The sequence below is a fragment of the Pecten maximus genome, chromosome 12 (assembly GCF_902652985.1).
Source record: "Pecten maximus chromosome 12, xPecMax1.1, whole genome shotgun sequence".
Lineage (NCBI taxonomy): Eukaryota > Metazoa > Mollusca > Bivalvia > Pectinida > Pectinidae > Pecten > Pecten maximus.
This window is the reverse complement of record NC_047026.1, coordinates 29,566,570-29,585,369: the sequence shown is the minus strand read 5'-3', so window position 1 is coordinate 29,585,369 and position 18,800 is coordinate 29,566,570. Positions and strand designations below refer to the sequence as shown.

General features: G+C 37.0%; 1 protein-coding gene across 1 annotated transcript in view; it reads right to left on the bottom strand.

The window, feature by feature from the left end:
* Window positions 1-18,498, bottom strand: part of LOC117339314 — a 38,831-nt gene extending 20,333 nt beyond the window's left edge. The window contains exons 1-2 of the mRNA XM_033900841.1: window positions 17,563-18,498; window positions 165-225 (exon numbers count right to left, since the gene is read on the bottom strand). Coding sequence (XP_033756732.1) covers window positions 165-225; window positions 17,563-17,600 — 99 coding nt within the window. The 5' untranslated portion in view covers window positions 17,601-18,498. The remainder of the gene's footprint in view (window positions 1-164; window positions 226-17,562) is intronic.
* Window positions 18,499-18,800: the final 302 nt, after the last annotated feature.

The following is an 18,800-nucleotide window of genomic DNA, read 5'->3' as shown; positions in this document are numbered from 1 at the left end:
AATATGTATCTATAGCTTACACCACGCTCGACACTACAATTCAAATTACACAACCGTCAAATGACACAAATATCTTTCTTGAACACTAATTACTTTTCACTGCATTATATGAATACTATTTGACGTCAGGACCTATGTGTATTTCGTCATCATTTTAAACCTACCTCAGGGTTTCCTGAAGCGTTCACAGCACACCAATGTAAAATGAGCAGCAGCGTCAACAACCTACAAAAAAGGGAAAAAAATATCAGTAACATCTTACCTCTTTAATGAAATGTCAGATGAAAATATTATAACCATTCCGTCAGCGAATAACTCTGAGATTATACGAAGAACATGCCTATTCATAAAACAGCGATTAGAGCTGAGAGGTGTGGGTTTGTACTAAGTAATGTATGATTGTATAGGTATGGCTATCAAAATACTTCTGACATTTGAATTTGAATATATACTGTGTAGTTTCATTCGTCAATGAATGTTTTAAAGTAGTTCAATAAACATTTTATTGATATTCGAATTTGAGATGAGAACTATGAAATTAAAATCAGGGATGGAAACATGTAACGGAAGAGGTGCCATATATCACCAGCACAAGTAGGTGGTATATATCGCTCGAAAATATCAATGCCCGTTTCATACATCTTCTGCAGTGACAACCGTCCCTTTTATAAAATTACCGTCTCTGCACCAATAATGTAGTTTAGCTGTCAATGGATGTTTGTCCAGTAATTTAGAATTGATGAAACAGATGAAGACATAATTCATTAGTAACGGACGAAACAGCAGAACAAAGGGGTACATTTTGACCGCAGAGTACATTGCGCTAGATCGTGCTCTTTTCTCAATTTGGAGTTAAATTGTTTTGAATGGAGGTGTCAGACATATCACATGTATTTGTCAGAAACATTTACGACAAATAGCTTCCGTCTTAAAGCTGTTAAAATGGTATGAATCCTGGTCATAAACCTACTGCGTTGGTCCTATAGAAGCCATAAGCTTCAACAGATATGGTTTTGTCGCATTTAGCTATCTCATGATTCCATCCTTAACATATTACCTGTTTTATACCGACAACAAAACAGAAGGGATAGATATGCGTTAGGCCACGTTGTCTGACCAGACACTCGGAAGCTCGCAGGTGTTCTGTGTGGACAGATTAGAGCCTTATTACCTAGGATAACTACACACCATCTACAGAAAGGAAAACAACCGCTGGTAACAATGTAACTAAAAGCCCATGAAGACACTATCATCTTTGACTCTCCAAGGCCATGGACTGAAATAACCATTTATGTGAAATATTTCTTAATCTGCTTGTACAAAAGTATAATACTTTCCTGGGCGTATATCTGGACCTCCAACACACGTTGTATGTACCAAGGCTCGACATTTCACGATATTTTTATATTTCTGACAAGCTTGTCATCGATGTAGATAAAATAACATCATAATTGAATTTGTTATTCTTCAATTACTCTACACAAAAGACGATGATTTAGCATGCAGGTGTTTGGACTTATGGTTCCGGTATCCTGCTGTACTTTGATTAATATATCTCTACATATATGTACAAATTGTATGTCTTGTATTCTGGTATCGCTTCATAGAGCTGTATGTTATAAATGTTTATAACGATGCATTTGATATTTATTGAGCTACTAAACAGGATTTCTCTGATTAGATGTGTTCATTTCTGTCCCGTTCCTATCCTACCAGACTAAGTTTTTTAATCAGCCAATGTGGTGATGATTAAAAAGACGTCTGTATCCGTCTGAAGAGTACTGCCTTCAAGAGAATGTTGTTTCCTACTATGAAATATAGATCTATGTTTGTTTATGTGTTAAACATCTGCATCTTTAACACAGGTGGTATGTAACATGGTATTGGCATAACATGTATGTGAAATAATCGTACTATTATCCAATAAACTGGGCTTATCTTAAACCTATGTGCTGTCTCGTAAAGTGCTTGTGTAATGTGAAAACGACTACAATTGCATGTTATTTATTAGATGGTGATGTTTTCTTTCCACAAATAAGTTATATTCACCGAGAAACAATTTACTCGCTTTGGTAGTATACAAAAGAATCAGCCTTTTGATGAATCGCAAATGTGAGTATATAGCCCATTTCACTTGGGTATTTGAATTAAACGCTTTCAGGCCGATTGATTTAAAAGTTAGAAATTGTTGTAAATATGTTTGGAATGCTCTCTTTACACGATCTGATATGGTGCACACACACAGGTGGTGTGGGGACTTATATGTTTGTTATAAGGTCTAATATAAACACATGTTAATCCTCACAAAGAAATCAGGAATCTGTGATAACATCTCCACTGAATTCAGTCTACAAGATCAATATTACTTCGTGTTATTATATGTATACACAAGCATTATCATTAGCTTAAAAATCGTATTTATTTCGATAAAAGGCCCTGGGTTCAAGTGAAGGATATTGGCTTGTTCTACCCCTGATTCGTTTTGAAACACTTTGCCTCTCACATGAACTAGAAAGCTTACAGCAATGTTAACGATTTTATTCTATCGAAGTGACGACAAACCATATTATTATATCCAAGGCTATGACGTTTACCCGGATTATGCCATGTCGAACAATAAGGAAATTGCGTTGTACATGTTTGAATGTTGACATCCCTATTTTAATGAGCAGTATCTTGCTATTTAATTTAAGCTTGAAACAATCACGTTTACCTGTAATTTTGGTAATAATTTTCTCCAAATATGGAGAACATATATGGGTCACGGTAACGTATAAACGGTCTACACCTGATATATTCAATGGCGTCATTAAAAATCTGCATCAAAGGACATTTACATCAAATACAGCGAGGAATCCCATATATGCCTGATGTGGAATTTCAGTTTAAAATGTAACTCTTACAAATACAATTTATTGTTTACCCATGATTCTTCTGCTTAGTTAGAGTAATAAATTAACGTTTAGCCTCGGTCTGGAGATACATTGCACGGCGACTGATCAAAGCGGCTCTGCTGGCATACGCCACCGAGTAACTGATTACGTATATGCACGATGCTGCACCTGTATGCCTCGTTCTGACCACAGAGGCGTGACCTGTTACCTGACGTAAGAATGTGAAAGTGATTAGTTGACCTTATACTAGAGCAGGTTCAGAGGTCGAAAGAACAAGTTCTCCGAGGTCAAGGAGATATCGTTTGATCTTGTCTACCTTGGTAGAGTGTAACGGCATTAAACAAATTTTGAGATTGGATAATAACATGTGCTTGTATCACGCAACACTAGTGGCCCTCTATGTAGAGGTAATTATCTTTAACTATAGAAAATAACTAGCAATTCACGCCGCCACCCAGAATCAAGTACCCCGTTACCCGAGTCCGACGTCCAGGACACTCATATCTACTTTTACCTCAATACAGACGTGGAAATATTCTGAATTGTATCTCTTTAGTGTCTTTTTTGCTCGCATCAACAACATAAAGAGGAATTAATATGTCAGAATAAACCGTCTGGGACGGGCTTTTAAGATCGGGTTAAGAGCAAGAAACAAATTATTTAACACATAACGCCTACATTTAACCTGGCATTTATAAGACAGCAAAATTACACAATGTACTTCAAAGGTTACATCTGCTGGTTCCGCGTGTCAGGTAGAGACCCCTGAAACACGTGTGTCATGTCATTCCACTCATAAAAAGTACTAATCTAAACATTGAAAAGTGCATTAGTACTACAATATAATACTATTATGTTAACCATGCTTAACTTTTATGGATAAATTAAATCCAAATCGCATACAAAAAGGCAGAAAGTGGAACACTTGAATAGCTAAACTAATATATATATATAGAAAATAGCATTATAAAACCATAGTACGGAGGCATAGTAAGGCATGCCTTTTACTAGTTATACAGGCGAAGTAATATGGACGAATGTGTAGTATTATATGGCATAGTTTACACGAACAGTAAATGTGAACGATTTATCTTTATCAATAAAACTTTTTGTTGTTTTCTTTAAGTAAAACGTAGAGAAAGACAAATCCAATCATTGATGAGGTTAAATCGTCGAATATCGTACAAAAACACAGATTCAATCATTGATGAGGTAAAGCTATCGAACATCGTACAAAAAGACAAGGCGGAAACAGGTGCTATGCACGCTTTCTACACATCATATAGTATCTGTGTTCACGCCAGGGCAGTAGCAGGTCATCAACGAAAAATGAAAAAAAATAGATACTTTTGAACTTGATAATCGGGTACATGTAATAAAGTCAAAAGAATGAGCATGGTTCTCCTGGGTAGGGGAATTTACATTAATAGAATTTCAACAATTACACACAAATTTAATCATCTCCTATAACAAAATATGATATACAAATAATGATCAACAGGAAACTTATTTCGTTTTCTTTATGTGTTGAATCTGTACAGGGTCGCTCCGTAAAAATGAATTATCTGTTGTTTGTAAACAGCTTTGGGTTTACAAACCTTGGAGTCTCTGGTTAGGTCCCCCACGTCTTTACAACAGTAGGGGAACACAGATCTAGTCAACACGTGAATACTGACGGGGACATACTCTCATCGGGGGATACACAGGGCCTTGGGTCAACAACAGTCCAATAAATTACCTTATTATGATATTTAAAAATATTGGGTAATATGTCAAAATTGAAATCGGTGTTAAGTTCATTTCCGATAGGATTCTCTTTGTACCGAGTCATTTTATTACTACAAATCACGAAAAATCACAAAAAGAAAGGTAACTTTGAAAGGAAAACATTAAAATATTTCTCTCTTGTTGTTATAGGACAGACAGCATTCACAAAAGACATGAAAACAAAATCAATTAATTTTAGATGAATACAATTTTCGTATATAGAAAGAGTTGAATTAGAAGGCAGTTCACAAAAACTTCAAAACAAAACTTATTATTAACATAAAGAATGATCTTAAGCAAGGTTTCTGATAAATATAAAACATTCGCCTTGTAAACCCAGGCGAGCAGTTCTAGACAACATGAAGCGTGAGTTGACAATATTTGTCGATATGCTTGGATAGTGTAGAGGTATTACTGATAACCATTTCGTGCCTTTCATTTGTTATAACCTGCTCGTCCTAAACATTTGTCGCACCATCAAACAACTGAGAGAATCATTTAATTGAAACCCGTTGAAGTAAGACCATTTAAGCCAGAGTAATTCAAGGGTTTGGGAAGTATTTTGCCCCGTCAGAGAGAAAAGATATCTAGATTAGGGTGTACTATATCTTGCTATATAAATACTTGAAAAATCTATGCACATTAGGAGACATTATGAGGAAAGAACTGGAACAACGATAACAGGTTAAGAAAATGATAGCAATTATAATGATACAAATATATGCTAAGTATGTCGTAAATTGTTTCTTAATCTAGAACTAGTCGTGGGGCTCAATGTGAACCGATATGTGAGTGAAGTAATGTCACAATCGTGAGGGATGTTATTGTTAAGGCACAAAGACGGATTAGCAGACACATAACATAATTGCAATACCAAGTGAGGAAATATATAATAGGTGGTCTATAAAACTTATATTAAGAATACATTTCGACAAGATAGGTTATGCAAAATCAATAAAACTAAAAAAAGCTAATAAAGAGTATCTAATAAACAATCTGGCATATTTCCTCTTACCTTCAAAATTATGATATTATAATTGATCGTGGTATCTATACGCGTAGGCATGCATTCCCCCATTTACCATTGAACAGGATAATATTACATCTAGAAAACCCATTGACTCGTTTATAACCATTAAAATAGTTCGATAGAAATGCATGACGAGCATTTAAATTCAATTTTCCCACAGGTTGAGTTAGGTGGGTTTTCTTGTGTCCGTCTAACATCCATAACACGATACAAACAGTTAATTGTCTGTTGGTTTTAAGTCGTTTTCAAAAACAAATTTGTCACTCATTTGACAGGGTTACAAACATCAACAATGACAAGGTATTATTCGGAGGAAAGGGAAGTGTCCAATTCCGACAGTTTTTTATCAATGGTAGAATGACAAGGGCGGGTTTGTTATCGACAAGCGGATGGAAACGTGGAACAAGTCCAATCTGGAGCATGTATCGCCGATTATCTTCATGGTGTGTCCATGCGCACTTATGCTCGGGTATTGTCCAGGTGTATCTTCATACAAATGTACTCCGACAGGTGTAATTAACAAATCACACAATACATATCGGGTAGCAGACGAATATAACGAGAGGTGAAGAATTTCTACCCATAAAATATGGAGTGTAAAGAACACTGGACACCAAACACCGAGAAACCAGCTTCTCCCAAAAAAAACTGTGTTTCTGTCTCCCGGCGGCTAGATAGCTCTCACATACAGTGACATGGGCTGCATTTTTTCTGTGTTTATGTTTTCGTTTTTTACGCGTTTGATACTGACGATATTGTTACAGAGTCATTAAATCACGGCCACACACTATGAGAACGAATGAATATCAACCATAATTAAGCCTTCACCTCTGGATGTTACTATAGTTAAAAGTACAGGGTACCGTATTATCTAACTTATACTGTTGACAACTTGGCACAATAATGGTCGTGGTTGCCATGACATATTTCAAATCTTCACGGCTCAGTTAGATTTTTGCACACGTAAACATAGATATACATGTATGTAACACGAAGTCAAGGTATGGTGAAACCTTATATGGCGTAGGACATGTTCTATTTCCATGAGACTAACATTCAACAGCAGTGAATTTTTATTATGATAACAGGTAGAAGAGGCCCGATACCGAGACGAGTGCTTGTTATCCCTAGAACACATGGTAAGATATCAATGTACTTTATGTGGTAATTAATCTCACCATGGCAACGCGACACGATTAATCTTAATTCCACGGTCAGCGCAACACCTTACGTATAACAGGCAGGAACTGCTAATCAACAGAATATTTACATAATACAATGAAAATAAATTCAGCGAAATGTTACACAGGGCGACAAAACATTTATACACAATTCATGTAGATATAATTGCTGCTAAATTAGTTTTAAATCTGATATGACCGACATATTACGATTGTCATTAAAATCATAATTGCTTTATTAGTTATCAAAAACGTGACTTTAAAATAAATTAAGTATCTAGCTGCATGTTTTAAGATTAAATAATATTTCGTTTTCCCTGAACATTTTATGGTATCCTTTTGGATAGCTATGCACGTTTGTTGTGACGTCATACTTGATTCGTTGTTTATGACGTCATTATCGTCATACTACCCATTTACAATATTGTGACGCCATTCTTGCCTTTAAAATGATATATTTGACTTGACGTTATCTTCATTATCTATAAGACTCTTGATTGCCACGCCTGAGTGCTCCTCTTCTGTATCTTACTGAAGTATGGCATATGGTCTAGGAAACGGAAGAATAAGGACATGCAATAAGAACATTCAGGCGGGTCACATAATCGTTTTATTTTGGTGACGCCTCAGGTTTTCGTCACCGTGTAACTGTCGTCATTTTCACTTGGTAATCAGAGGCCTTATTTATAATTGCGAATCTCACTTTTAGACGGGATGAAAGAATTGTAAGAGGTCGAATCTGCTCTGCATACATTTCTTAGAAAATATCAAGCATACACATTTTTGCGCTTACAATAAGCCATGCCCATTTCATTACACTTTAATATTATTGATACGTCCTTGCCACTTCAAAATAATCAGGACATTTTCCATACAAGGTATACAATACAATACAATACAATACAATACAATTCTTCATTAACGAATTCCGGCCCATATGGGGCAATATAGGAAATACAATCACAAAGAGGTAGAGTGGCCAAAAGACAGATGAATGGACATGCATTTATACTAATATAAATTACAATCACATAAACAAAATTGCTTGTAACATGCTCATGTTGTAACCTATGACTTATGTATGAAATATGGTATATGGAATTGCGTTTCGAAAGTTATGTTTTTTCGCAAGATTTCATCATCTATGAAGAAATCGATGTTTTTTAAGAAGTGTCTGTTTTGACAGGACTTGGGTGACCGTCTAATCAGTGTGTATCAATGTGACCTGTTCCGAGCAGACATACCCATAGCGGCACTACAAACGATACAGGAATGTCCTATTGGTATTTGATACCAAGATCTACAAACATTACAAAAGGCGTGCAACGGCGTGAGACAGAAGTGAGCGTAACTGTGCATTGATATCTGCATTCCTGCCGCCCTACATACCATTACTATGTCTCTAAATTAATCCGGAATTACACTTAATACATACATGTGACACCCATCACATTCCACACAGTCTTTCAAAACATGCTTATATCAACAATCATTACAATGTAACAAATTAGTTCTGTCAGCTGTGCCGACAAAGACATGTTCATGAGAATATCGATATAGCTCTTGACCAAACAGCTCTCTTGAAGGCAACCCAAAACAAAACACGAGTACTTGTTGGAATAATGAAGACACCTGTCATTTTTATCTGTATTTACCTGGCATTAAAGTGTCATGATATTTGTATGCATACACTACATATATTTGATAAAAAGATAACAAAATATCATGTTTCACCCTCTCTAGGACTCGTTACTGTAATTTAGCTCCCGAAAGTGTGACAAATACTTCAAAATTAGGCCTGCATGTCACAACTGCCATGATGCCATCGGGTGCATAGTTTAGGATCCAACAAAGAAAGCACAGCAATTTGTAAGTGATAACACCACCGACACAATATGGAAACCCCGTAGAAGATGACGTGTATCGTGTGTAATACATACAACTGTGGCATGACAATAAGAAAGTGTTAATGTAGAAGTGGACAAACTCTTCCGTTACTTGCCCTAGCTGTAAGAAACGGTTCAAGGTTTCTCAGGTACACACAGCTAAAGCATGAGAGTAATCATCTTAGATAATATACAGGTGAAGCTACCCGCAAGTAGCATTGATATTGCATTTTATCGTAAACAGATACCAGGGTCAATATTCTTCTAGGACGATAACATTTTATTTAATACTGTTAAAAGTCGCGTACTCGTACAGCGAATAGCATTGGTTTTGTGGTTCTACATGTATCTGAAGGTTCAAGGTTGTTCGAGAAGGATATATCAAGACGGACATTCTTGCGGATTAAGAGACGGGTACTCTGATGCCATCCCCGCTGTGGTCCCTATAGTCTATAAGTCTGCGTGTCCTTGACTGGGCCACGACTCCCAAGCCACAGGTACGAAATGGTATGCAAACAAGCTTGAAGTGCCACACAAACTAACGGGACAGGACACTTCTAGCATTACGGAACGTCAACGATCGAATCGCGATCACCTAGCTTAGATATATTACACAAAAGAAGCGTTCTTTGTCATGATACCCGTATCTTGTATTAATCCCGACTCGAACCCTGTCCCCACACGTGGTCACAACGAGCACGAAATGTACCGGGGGGACCCAGACATGTGCCTTTCCAAGTCCCACGTACTGAAACGGCACGTGTTAGCAAGTTATTTCCGTCGTGTATAGGGGCATTAACTAGCCTCTCACACCAAAATCCGTCTTTGGCATGTGAATATTCTAATGCAAGGGGTATGTTGGCCAAGGGAGATACCAAGTTCTGTAACGTCTTTATATATCATCCGACAATACCATTAATTCTACCGACGGTGTTAAAGCACATACAGGTAGCTGGCTAAATCATAAATGGACTAGTATAAGGAGATACTACAAAACGTAATTCAATAAAATTCACACATTCATTTTTCACATCGCCGCCCATTACAAGTTAAATGCTTCGAATGCGTCGTTTTTCGGTCCTGGCTGCATTATTATTTGTCATTTTTAGACACTTTATCTAGTTGGATTTTCAATAAAAGTACGCTATAGCAGGTAGTCGACAATCGATTACGTCACTACGTAGAGGGATAAGCTTATGAAAATATAGGTAGCGACGTCGCATATATAAGAATTTGATGATATTCGTCCATGAGAACCGGTCCCGTACAAGCGAAGCGTACTTCCTGTCTATATAGATGTACTATAGAATTCCGTTAATTTTATGGACATTATGTAACATACCTCTGTCAGTGTAAAGCTCGAGAGCCGACCGGGGATAGGACACGGGAAGGATGGCAGTCTCTAGCCTCATGGTGATTCATTGTTCTGCATCGCCATACCTTATTGGGGCAGAGTAGCAAATTTTATCTGGCTTTCGTTCTGTGATATGGTTTTTATCCTTTAGCTTCACATCGTAGCCTTATACAAATCTAGCTAGTTAATACCACTGTCAGCTTTATAAATATTAAGTCAGTTAAATCTAAATGAAAAAGAACAGTGTTTCTTAATAGCTATAGTTTATTAGTTATAGCATCGTGTTCCCCATGTAATGATAATGTTGATCGTAATTTGCATTCGTGTTGTTGTATCGTTTATTATATCAACAATGGTATGACCAAAATACGATAGCATTGTTAACTAGGCATTGGACCACAAGTCCAGATGAATTGCAGACCCAAGCTATTTTACATGACAAAGACATCTTCGCCATGGAGGTGTTAGGACATATCTTTGTCGGATTTTGGATATTTAATAAATCATATGTATATCTCCCTATAATGTGTCATGATTTTTTATTTGAATCAAACCTTTCATTTTTTTCAATATCTTAAATGATTTTTTTCAAAAGCTAGATTTTCGTTTTTAAGCATCATTATAATGAGTTGCACACCCTCTGACAGAAATATATAATGATATAAACATCCCATCTAACCAGTTAGTAAGCATCACAGCAGTGCACCCACATCAGGTAGTTTACCCAACGTACTTCCAATATGGTGTCCCACTTTACCATTCGCGTCAATAGACACGACATCTAGAGAGCCATCAAAGTACACATACCCCTACTTGTCCTTTCAAAATATAGATGGTCTATTCTCAGACATAGGCATACCTCCTGTCAAACAGATATTTGAGTCGTACATAGTGATCAGAATGGTCCTTTCGATATTGGATTCAATTTGCCAATTGTATTGTCCATCTAGTTCCCAAGGAATTGTAAATGGAGTGTTCTTAGTTTCTTAAATCATAAGTATAACAAATGACATAATATGTTTAAAGACAAACATCTTTTTTAACTGAATTCGTAATTTTATCTTATCGCCTTTTCCTCGTAGAAAAGGTGAATTAACCTTGATCTTGAGGAAATCTTTTGATACGAAAAGGAAAGTTTTATTTGTATTAAGACATGGAATGGTAGGGTGTTATTAAAAGGTCGATACAAAAAGGAAACTATACGTTAACAGCATAATGACTTTGCATTAAGCCATCGGGAAGAATTGTATTTGGTTGGGGTGTATACCAAGGTCTGTCGCTTGAATCGGTGATGGTGGGTATAGGTATTGACGATGAACTGGCTATGCATTGGTGACGGATTGGGTACATGTATATGGGGTTGTTTCAACATTGAGTGTTGAGCTTAGGTTTAAGGAACTATATTTAAGTACCATTGACTTGCGGCCAGCTGTAATCTATAAGCAGTCTAAACAGTATTTCATTAAGCCAAAATTATCATGATTTTAATTTATTTAATTTTATATCGAGCACGGGGATAACGTTGTCTCGATGGTGATCAAGTTATTATGTGACTGATTTAACAACCTGATTTCTACACCATTTTCCCAGCGAAGGATGTGAATGTATAGCAAAGTATGTGGAACTAATAACCATAATGATAAAATCATGGGTCTTGTCGTGTTACGTAGTGTCATGAAACAAACGTCCCCTACGCCAGACTAATGTCCAGGCTGACAGATGACCGCTTTGTGGAATGCCTTGGAGCTAGTCCATTACAGAGGCGAGAGGTCAATTAGTCAAGTGATTACGGGGGCAGATTAGGTGTTTAGACCCATGTCTATAGAATGATAGTGTCACCCTGGTTATGCAACGGACAACAGAAGACGGAAGCAATGTTGACTATAGACATAGCGGTCATCATCTGAGATTTTTTACACCTGAGTTGTTAGCACAGTGACGAGGGGTCGTTAGTGTTTACACCTTACTAATACTACCCGGTTCCCTTTACTTAACACCTGTGTGGAGACGTCTTTGTGAATGCACTGCTGAGACATCCTAACGACACACCGGTACAAATGCAGAGAATGTCAGGCATTATCAGGAAATGTATCTTAAGTAGAACATGTGTACGTAAAGAATAGTTCCCCTGGGGCAGGTTTTACAAGATACAATGCTATATTTCTATGGTAGATGTTCTTATATTCTACCTAAATTAGTGAATAGAGCCACCGAGGCCCTTTACCGCCTTGGTCAGTCAAGGTAGAGGCGGACATAATCGGACAATTATTATCGTGAACACCATCTACAGCTTTCTGTGTTTTTTATACAGCAACAGTGGGGAGTTAACACAAAATCTCCTATGTTGAAGTCTAGAATGGCATGGGGAGCCCTTTAAACAGGTGAGCCACAAACATACTCCACCGCTAGACTTCTCAAGTACTATCTACAGGTATGAATCCAATGTGTAAGAAAAGCACGGCTATCACGATAAGACAAGCGGTATAGTTAGAACCACCACGACCAATACAAAGTAATACTAGTTTAGGTTTTGACTGACAGATAGGTTTAGCCAAAATAAAAATCAAGCATGGACCTCGCACACCTTTAATCAAGCTTTGTTAGACACCCCAAATCACCTGTGTTAATTCCAGGTGTCATACGACTCAAAAAACACCTTTTCAAACGAATAACACACACGGACTGACCCACCGCATACAAAACGTACTGGACTCATTAAACAAAAAATATGTCGATGAAAAGAAATAATCGGAACTGAAGTATTTAAATTATTCCGCTTTTTGCACAGGAACGGCAATCCAATATACCGGTACGATACATGTACAATGTAGGTTTAGCCAGAACGAGAAAACCAGGCATTTCAGTTGACATTTCAAGATACAACTAAAGATATGGATATCTATGTGACTATTTTAGCAAGAGTTTGCCGGAAAACATCAACAATCCACTGGAATGTTTGGTGACTTATTGTACTGTTCGCTCTAAGTCGTGTCTGTATTTAAACTGCACTATATATCTTATATGAATAGAGGTTTACCAGCTAGTTTTAAGCTCCAATGATTTGCAATTGAAAATTAAAATAAAATGAAAAATGAAACGACAGTCGCCATTTGTATGCATGTATTTGGTAAACAGAGCACAGCTTTGGCGCGTCCGACCACTCTCATTGATAGAGTAAATTCACGTCTATCCTTGTGTCTACCATCAACAAGTAAATCTCCGAGAAATATCCGTGCATTATAGATTTCGTCTCATTATCAATCGAAGATACAGTCAATATCGCGGCTATCAAACACCTGAATAACGTATTAAATACATGTATATACCAATGCCAGCAATCAAGTTCCCAACTATAGGAAATTACATCTCTAAGATACCACTTAGAAAACCTCATCTTCTCTTATGGGACCCTTAGAGGTTTTTCACTGACCTTAAAAGATGTCGTAAGAACGTAAACATGTTTTTAACACTTGCAGAACTGTCAAATAACAGATAAATTAAATAAATATTCTCAGTTTAAATGTGGCAACCTTACAAGACATGCCAAAGTCAAGGTTAAATACTGGGAATGGGATCTGTTAAAGGATGATACTGAGGTGTGCCTTCGCCTTGACGGGTATACACACTTATGCAATCCGTGTTAGGGAGAATGGAGGAGACTTAATGGGTATAAATTACTGCAAGGTCACAGCAAGGCAAACATAGACCTAGACATGAGGACGTGTAGGTGTGTTATCTGTACTACACACGTGTAAACATTACTACGACATATAGGGACTGGTCGACTCGTACATATGTAACAGGTACTACACACGTGTAAACATTACTACGACATATAGGGACTGATCGACTCGTACATATGTAGCAGGTACTACACACGTGTGAACATTACTATGACATATAGGGACGGATCGACTCGTACATATGTAACAGGTACTACACACGTGTAAACATTACTACGACATATAGGGACTGATCGACTCGTACATATGTAGCAGGTACTACACACGTGTAAACATTACTACGACATAGAGGGACTGATTAGTGTCTTAAAAATAACATGACACATGGTCGACTCGTGTATATTGTGTTGTGGATGCTACACACGTGCACAATATTTTAATACAAAGTTGAGTAATCTAACCAGTATTGCACGTGTAAGACACTATTTGAAACTGGTACAACACACGTATAAAATACGTCTGTAAACTGACATTTAACACGTGTAAAATACCGTTAACTGGAACTACACACGTGTAAAATACCGTTAACTGGAACTAAACACGTGTAAAATATCGTTAACTGGAACTACACGTGTAAAATATCGTTAACTGGAACTATACACGTGTAAAATACCGTTAACCGGAACTACACACGTGTAAAATACCGTTAACCGGAACTACACACGTGTAAAATACCGTTAACCGGAACTACACACGTGTAAAATACCGTTAACTGGAACTACACATGTGTAAAATACCGTTAACTGGAACTACACATGTGTAAAATACCGTTAACTGGAACTACACATGTGTAAAATACCGTTACTAGGAACTGCACTCTTGTAGAATGTTTCTACCTGGCTCTCCACGTTTGATGTCGATTCATTACATACCGATATATAATTATCAGAACATATCGACCCCGCACGGGCTTTATAATAAATCTGTCTACTTCTGTCTGCATTATAAAGATACGTGGGAAGCAGAATTTAAAACTCGCACATTTCATGGACGTTATGTGTATTTAAACATTGATATGTAGTAAAGTTGTCATAGTAAATATAAAATTGATATGATCGGTTGAAAGCCGTCACCTGTTTCGGTGCTTAAACTGGGTGAGGTTATGATATATATTGAATTCGACACTTGCACCAGTCAACATTAGCCTTACATAACGATGGTATGTAGATAGCAATATATATGTATACATATATAACAGCATCAAGGGGTGTATTCCTATAGAATTACATTCTATTTTTGGACATAGGTTTGAAAAGCAGGTATTACGTCAATACACGGGTGTGAGAACCATTGTAGATACCCCTGTATATGAGGGACACGCATCACTATACGTCACGTATTTGATTTCGAATTGTTGGTATGGATTATACAATACCACTACCTAGTAACATTAAAGAAGGTCAACTAATTGGTATTTATAGCGGTTGATAAACATCCTTGTAGTCCCATGCTGTTTTCCAGGCATTTTCTTATGTATTACCTGTATATAAGATAACATGAATGTATATATTTTTAATTTTGACAGGGTTATCTTCCGGGTTACAGAAGCAGGGGGTTGATAGCAATATATATAAACATATTGTTTACTTTGTGACGAAGATTTTTAACTCCTAGGTATGGTGGGGGCAAATCAGGAGACCAAGGACATGTTTGTGTAAGTCATACCATTGCATCTGTACACTTTGATCCGTTAGTAGGGCTGCTGTTCATCTGTCTGATCCGATGTTAGAAAGATTAGATAAACGCACGAGCTATGTATACAGTTGTCAGTCGCTCGAACACGTTAAACGCCCCCATACCACATTCAAAATTTATACATATTTATTGGTCCTGCTGTTGATGTAATTTCAAATTATGTTTATTTCGATTTTCAGACAGTAAGTGTTGAGGTGATACAATACAGATATATTCTCGTTTTATCAGATTTTCACAAATTGTAAAAAAATATTGGATGGAGTGCGAATTCATTCACCTACATTTTGTTTTGTTGTTGTTGTTGTTGTTGTTTTTTTAATCAAAAAATATTGTTTGTACTTTTTCAATAAATGACAAAGATAAAACTAACCATTCTTACCTATCCCGGTATAAAAATAGAAATCCGTGTCAATATTTGTTTAATTTCGAATTTAGTAATATAAAGATTTATGACCATATTTCGCAACAGGATCGAAGTACACGGGATTATAAACATCTATATAAATCTTAGCACATTACAGTCTAAAGTCTAGTATAAAACAGATCTCTTTTGCTTTTTTAAATGGCACATGTCACTTTATCTTGTACTGGGATGAATTTTGTTTGGGGTGTAGACGTTAAATTTAAAGAAATTAGGCAAAACACCTGGGGACTTCAGCGAGTTCAAAAGCCCTATCTTGTGCTTGAGTTCTGGGGCAGGACACTCGTGCAATGTACGGTGAATGTTAGTTGAAGAAACGTTTACCGTGCACAAGTGTTTGAGATAAGTCAACGCTGTGTTGTAAATCCACGTGTGTCTATCTGTAGCTAGACTAGGGCAGTAAAAGGCCTGCTGCAGCGTGAGGGTGAGATACCTTATACAGAACAGCCTACCTGTACATCCTAGCAAGGAGAAGGTTTGGGGTTTTTTTTATGAATACTATACATCATTGTTAAGATTGCAACAAACCGGCTATACATTATCCACGTACATCAGACTCGAGTCAGAAGATATCGGAAGGAAATTAAACTTTTATTAAAAAGTTCAAAGATTCATAAATCTGTGTTTTATGATTAAATTTTTTGATGACTGAAGGTTTCACATAAAGTTACAGTCGGTTTGTCAAGCAGTACACACACCTAGAAAGCCCGACCGGCGTTGTTAGCTGGATCATGTGCTTACATACTGCATCCGTACAACCATTAATACTAAATTTAACTACATATTTCAAATTTACAAGGTATGGTGCATTTTCAGTTTTCTATGACGACAATGCCAGGATAAGCGAGCACAAGTATCCGGATGAGTTATAGCGCGGTATATATAGTGTGTGTAGTGAATATATTTAAAACCCACTAAATAAAGACGTAGTGTTTTGAGTGTCTGGATCTGAATGTTCAATCTTAACTAGATTTTAGTTATGGTGTATTACTTTAAAGGTAATACGCGTGGAATTAATTTCAAAACATTAAATCTTAATCAACTTCTAATTAGTAATTTGTCGAAGGAATGATTTCATCATAATATTGCTTAATTAAATTTGCCGGGACAAGTGGTGAGCCTATAAACTAGAGTATAGTGTAAGATCGGTCTGATATACTAAGTACATCAAAACAGGGCTCTGTAAGATTATACATCCATTAATTTATCTATAGTAAAATACACATATCAAATATACATATATAAACATATTTACAGCTATAAACCAGACTACGGCGACATCCCGTAGTAAAATATCGTCGCTTCGTTATTAATTATACACGCAATTATATTTGCAACTACAGAGAAACCAGAGAAACACTGCATATTATTTATGAAGCATAAACTTATTAAATTAATAATCTTGTAGCAAGAATGTTTAATTGATATTGAAAGTATCAAATTATCAATTCCATGCTGGACATGTCGCCGAATAGCTTTCCAGTGTGGTACTTCGGGAATACACTTATCTCACCTACCTGGATAATGCAATGCATAAAAACATACAGATCAAATAACAGGAAAACAATGGTTTCCTGTAATGGTGCCTTACCTGCATATAAGTTTAATGGGCGAGAATCTTCTCCTCATAATGGGCTAAGTTTCCGAGTCCTCTTGCTAGTGGCCATGTTAGATACACTAGCGTTTCATCTGGCCGTCGGAGGTCTGGCGTTCGGGCTATCATGAGATCCCCAATTTATTGGGTAAAATATTGGGAAAAAAATATAAATCCAGACCAAGGAAATCCTAGGTTATTAAAGGATATACTTCCTCTAGGTATGGAACACGTATTCACTTACAGCGCCCACAACATCACTACTCCCCACGAACACACACCCGGTAAATGGAGGCATCAATTTTAAATAAAAACCGGGATTAGAATCAAAATTTATATATAGATGCGTTACGTACTAAGATCGATTCCCGGCTTTAAATCCACTTGACGGTTTAACACTCCGTTCTCTGACTAAAGGATCATCACCGTGTCAGCTACATCCCAAAATATTGTATTATGGACATAATAACAACGGGTGTATATCCCTATATATCGTACTATTTCTCTTCAGGACACTGTACAACATTTTGTATTTCAATACTTCTATGTTTTGACTAATATCTGCCGGAATTGTGACGGGGTTCAAACCATCCGTATACTGTCACATCGAGTACCTCTCGACAGGTGCAAAGACACAGACCACGTGAGAGACTTGACATGCTTACTATGCATATCGTACTGTGGTAGTTGATTTTTCATCATTCGAAAACATTCCAAACTTTTTTTCGTTGAAAACCGCTGTATTAAAACGGCTTCTTATTCCATCCGTGTTTAGTGTACGTGGTTTGAAATGTATGATATTATTCCAAAAAAATAGGAAACTGGTATCACTACGGTACTTCCGTGAAAAAAACACACACCTGTACGATTAAAACACGGGCCTTGCTATTATACCGTCCTCCGGTTCGACGGGCATGTTTTCAACTGATAGCTATATAGCTATACACACACACTCACTAGCCAAAATACACATTATGACAGCGACCGAACGCCGAGTGTGACCAGCCCTGTGATTGGCTGATAGAAAACAATAGGCACATGAATACACAGACAGGGGTCAGTGAAGGGAGACAGACAAGCCCCTTTAAAGGTTCTCTCACCTGGGGACACGAAGTGGACTTACAAGGTATACTGAACACTCGTTCGTAAACCTATCAGGACTTTAAGTTCGTCTAGAAACCCCTTTCACGATTAAGAAGAGGGTTAAATACTAGCGATAGAGGAAGACATCCCAG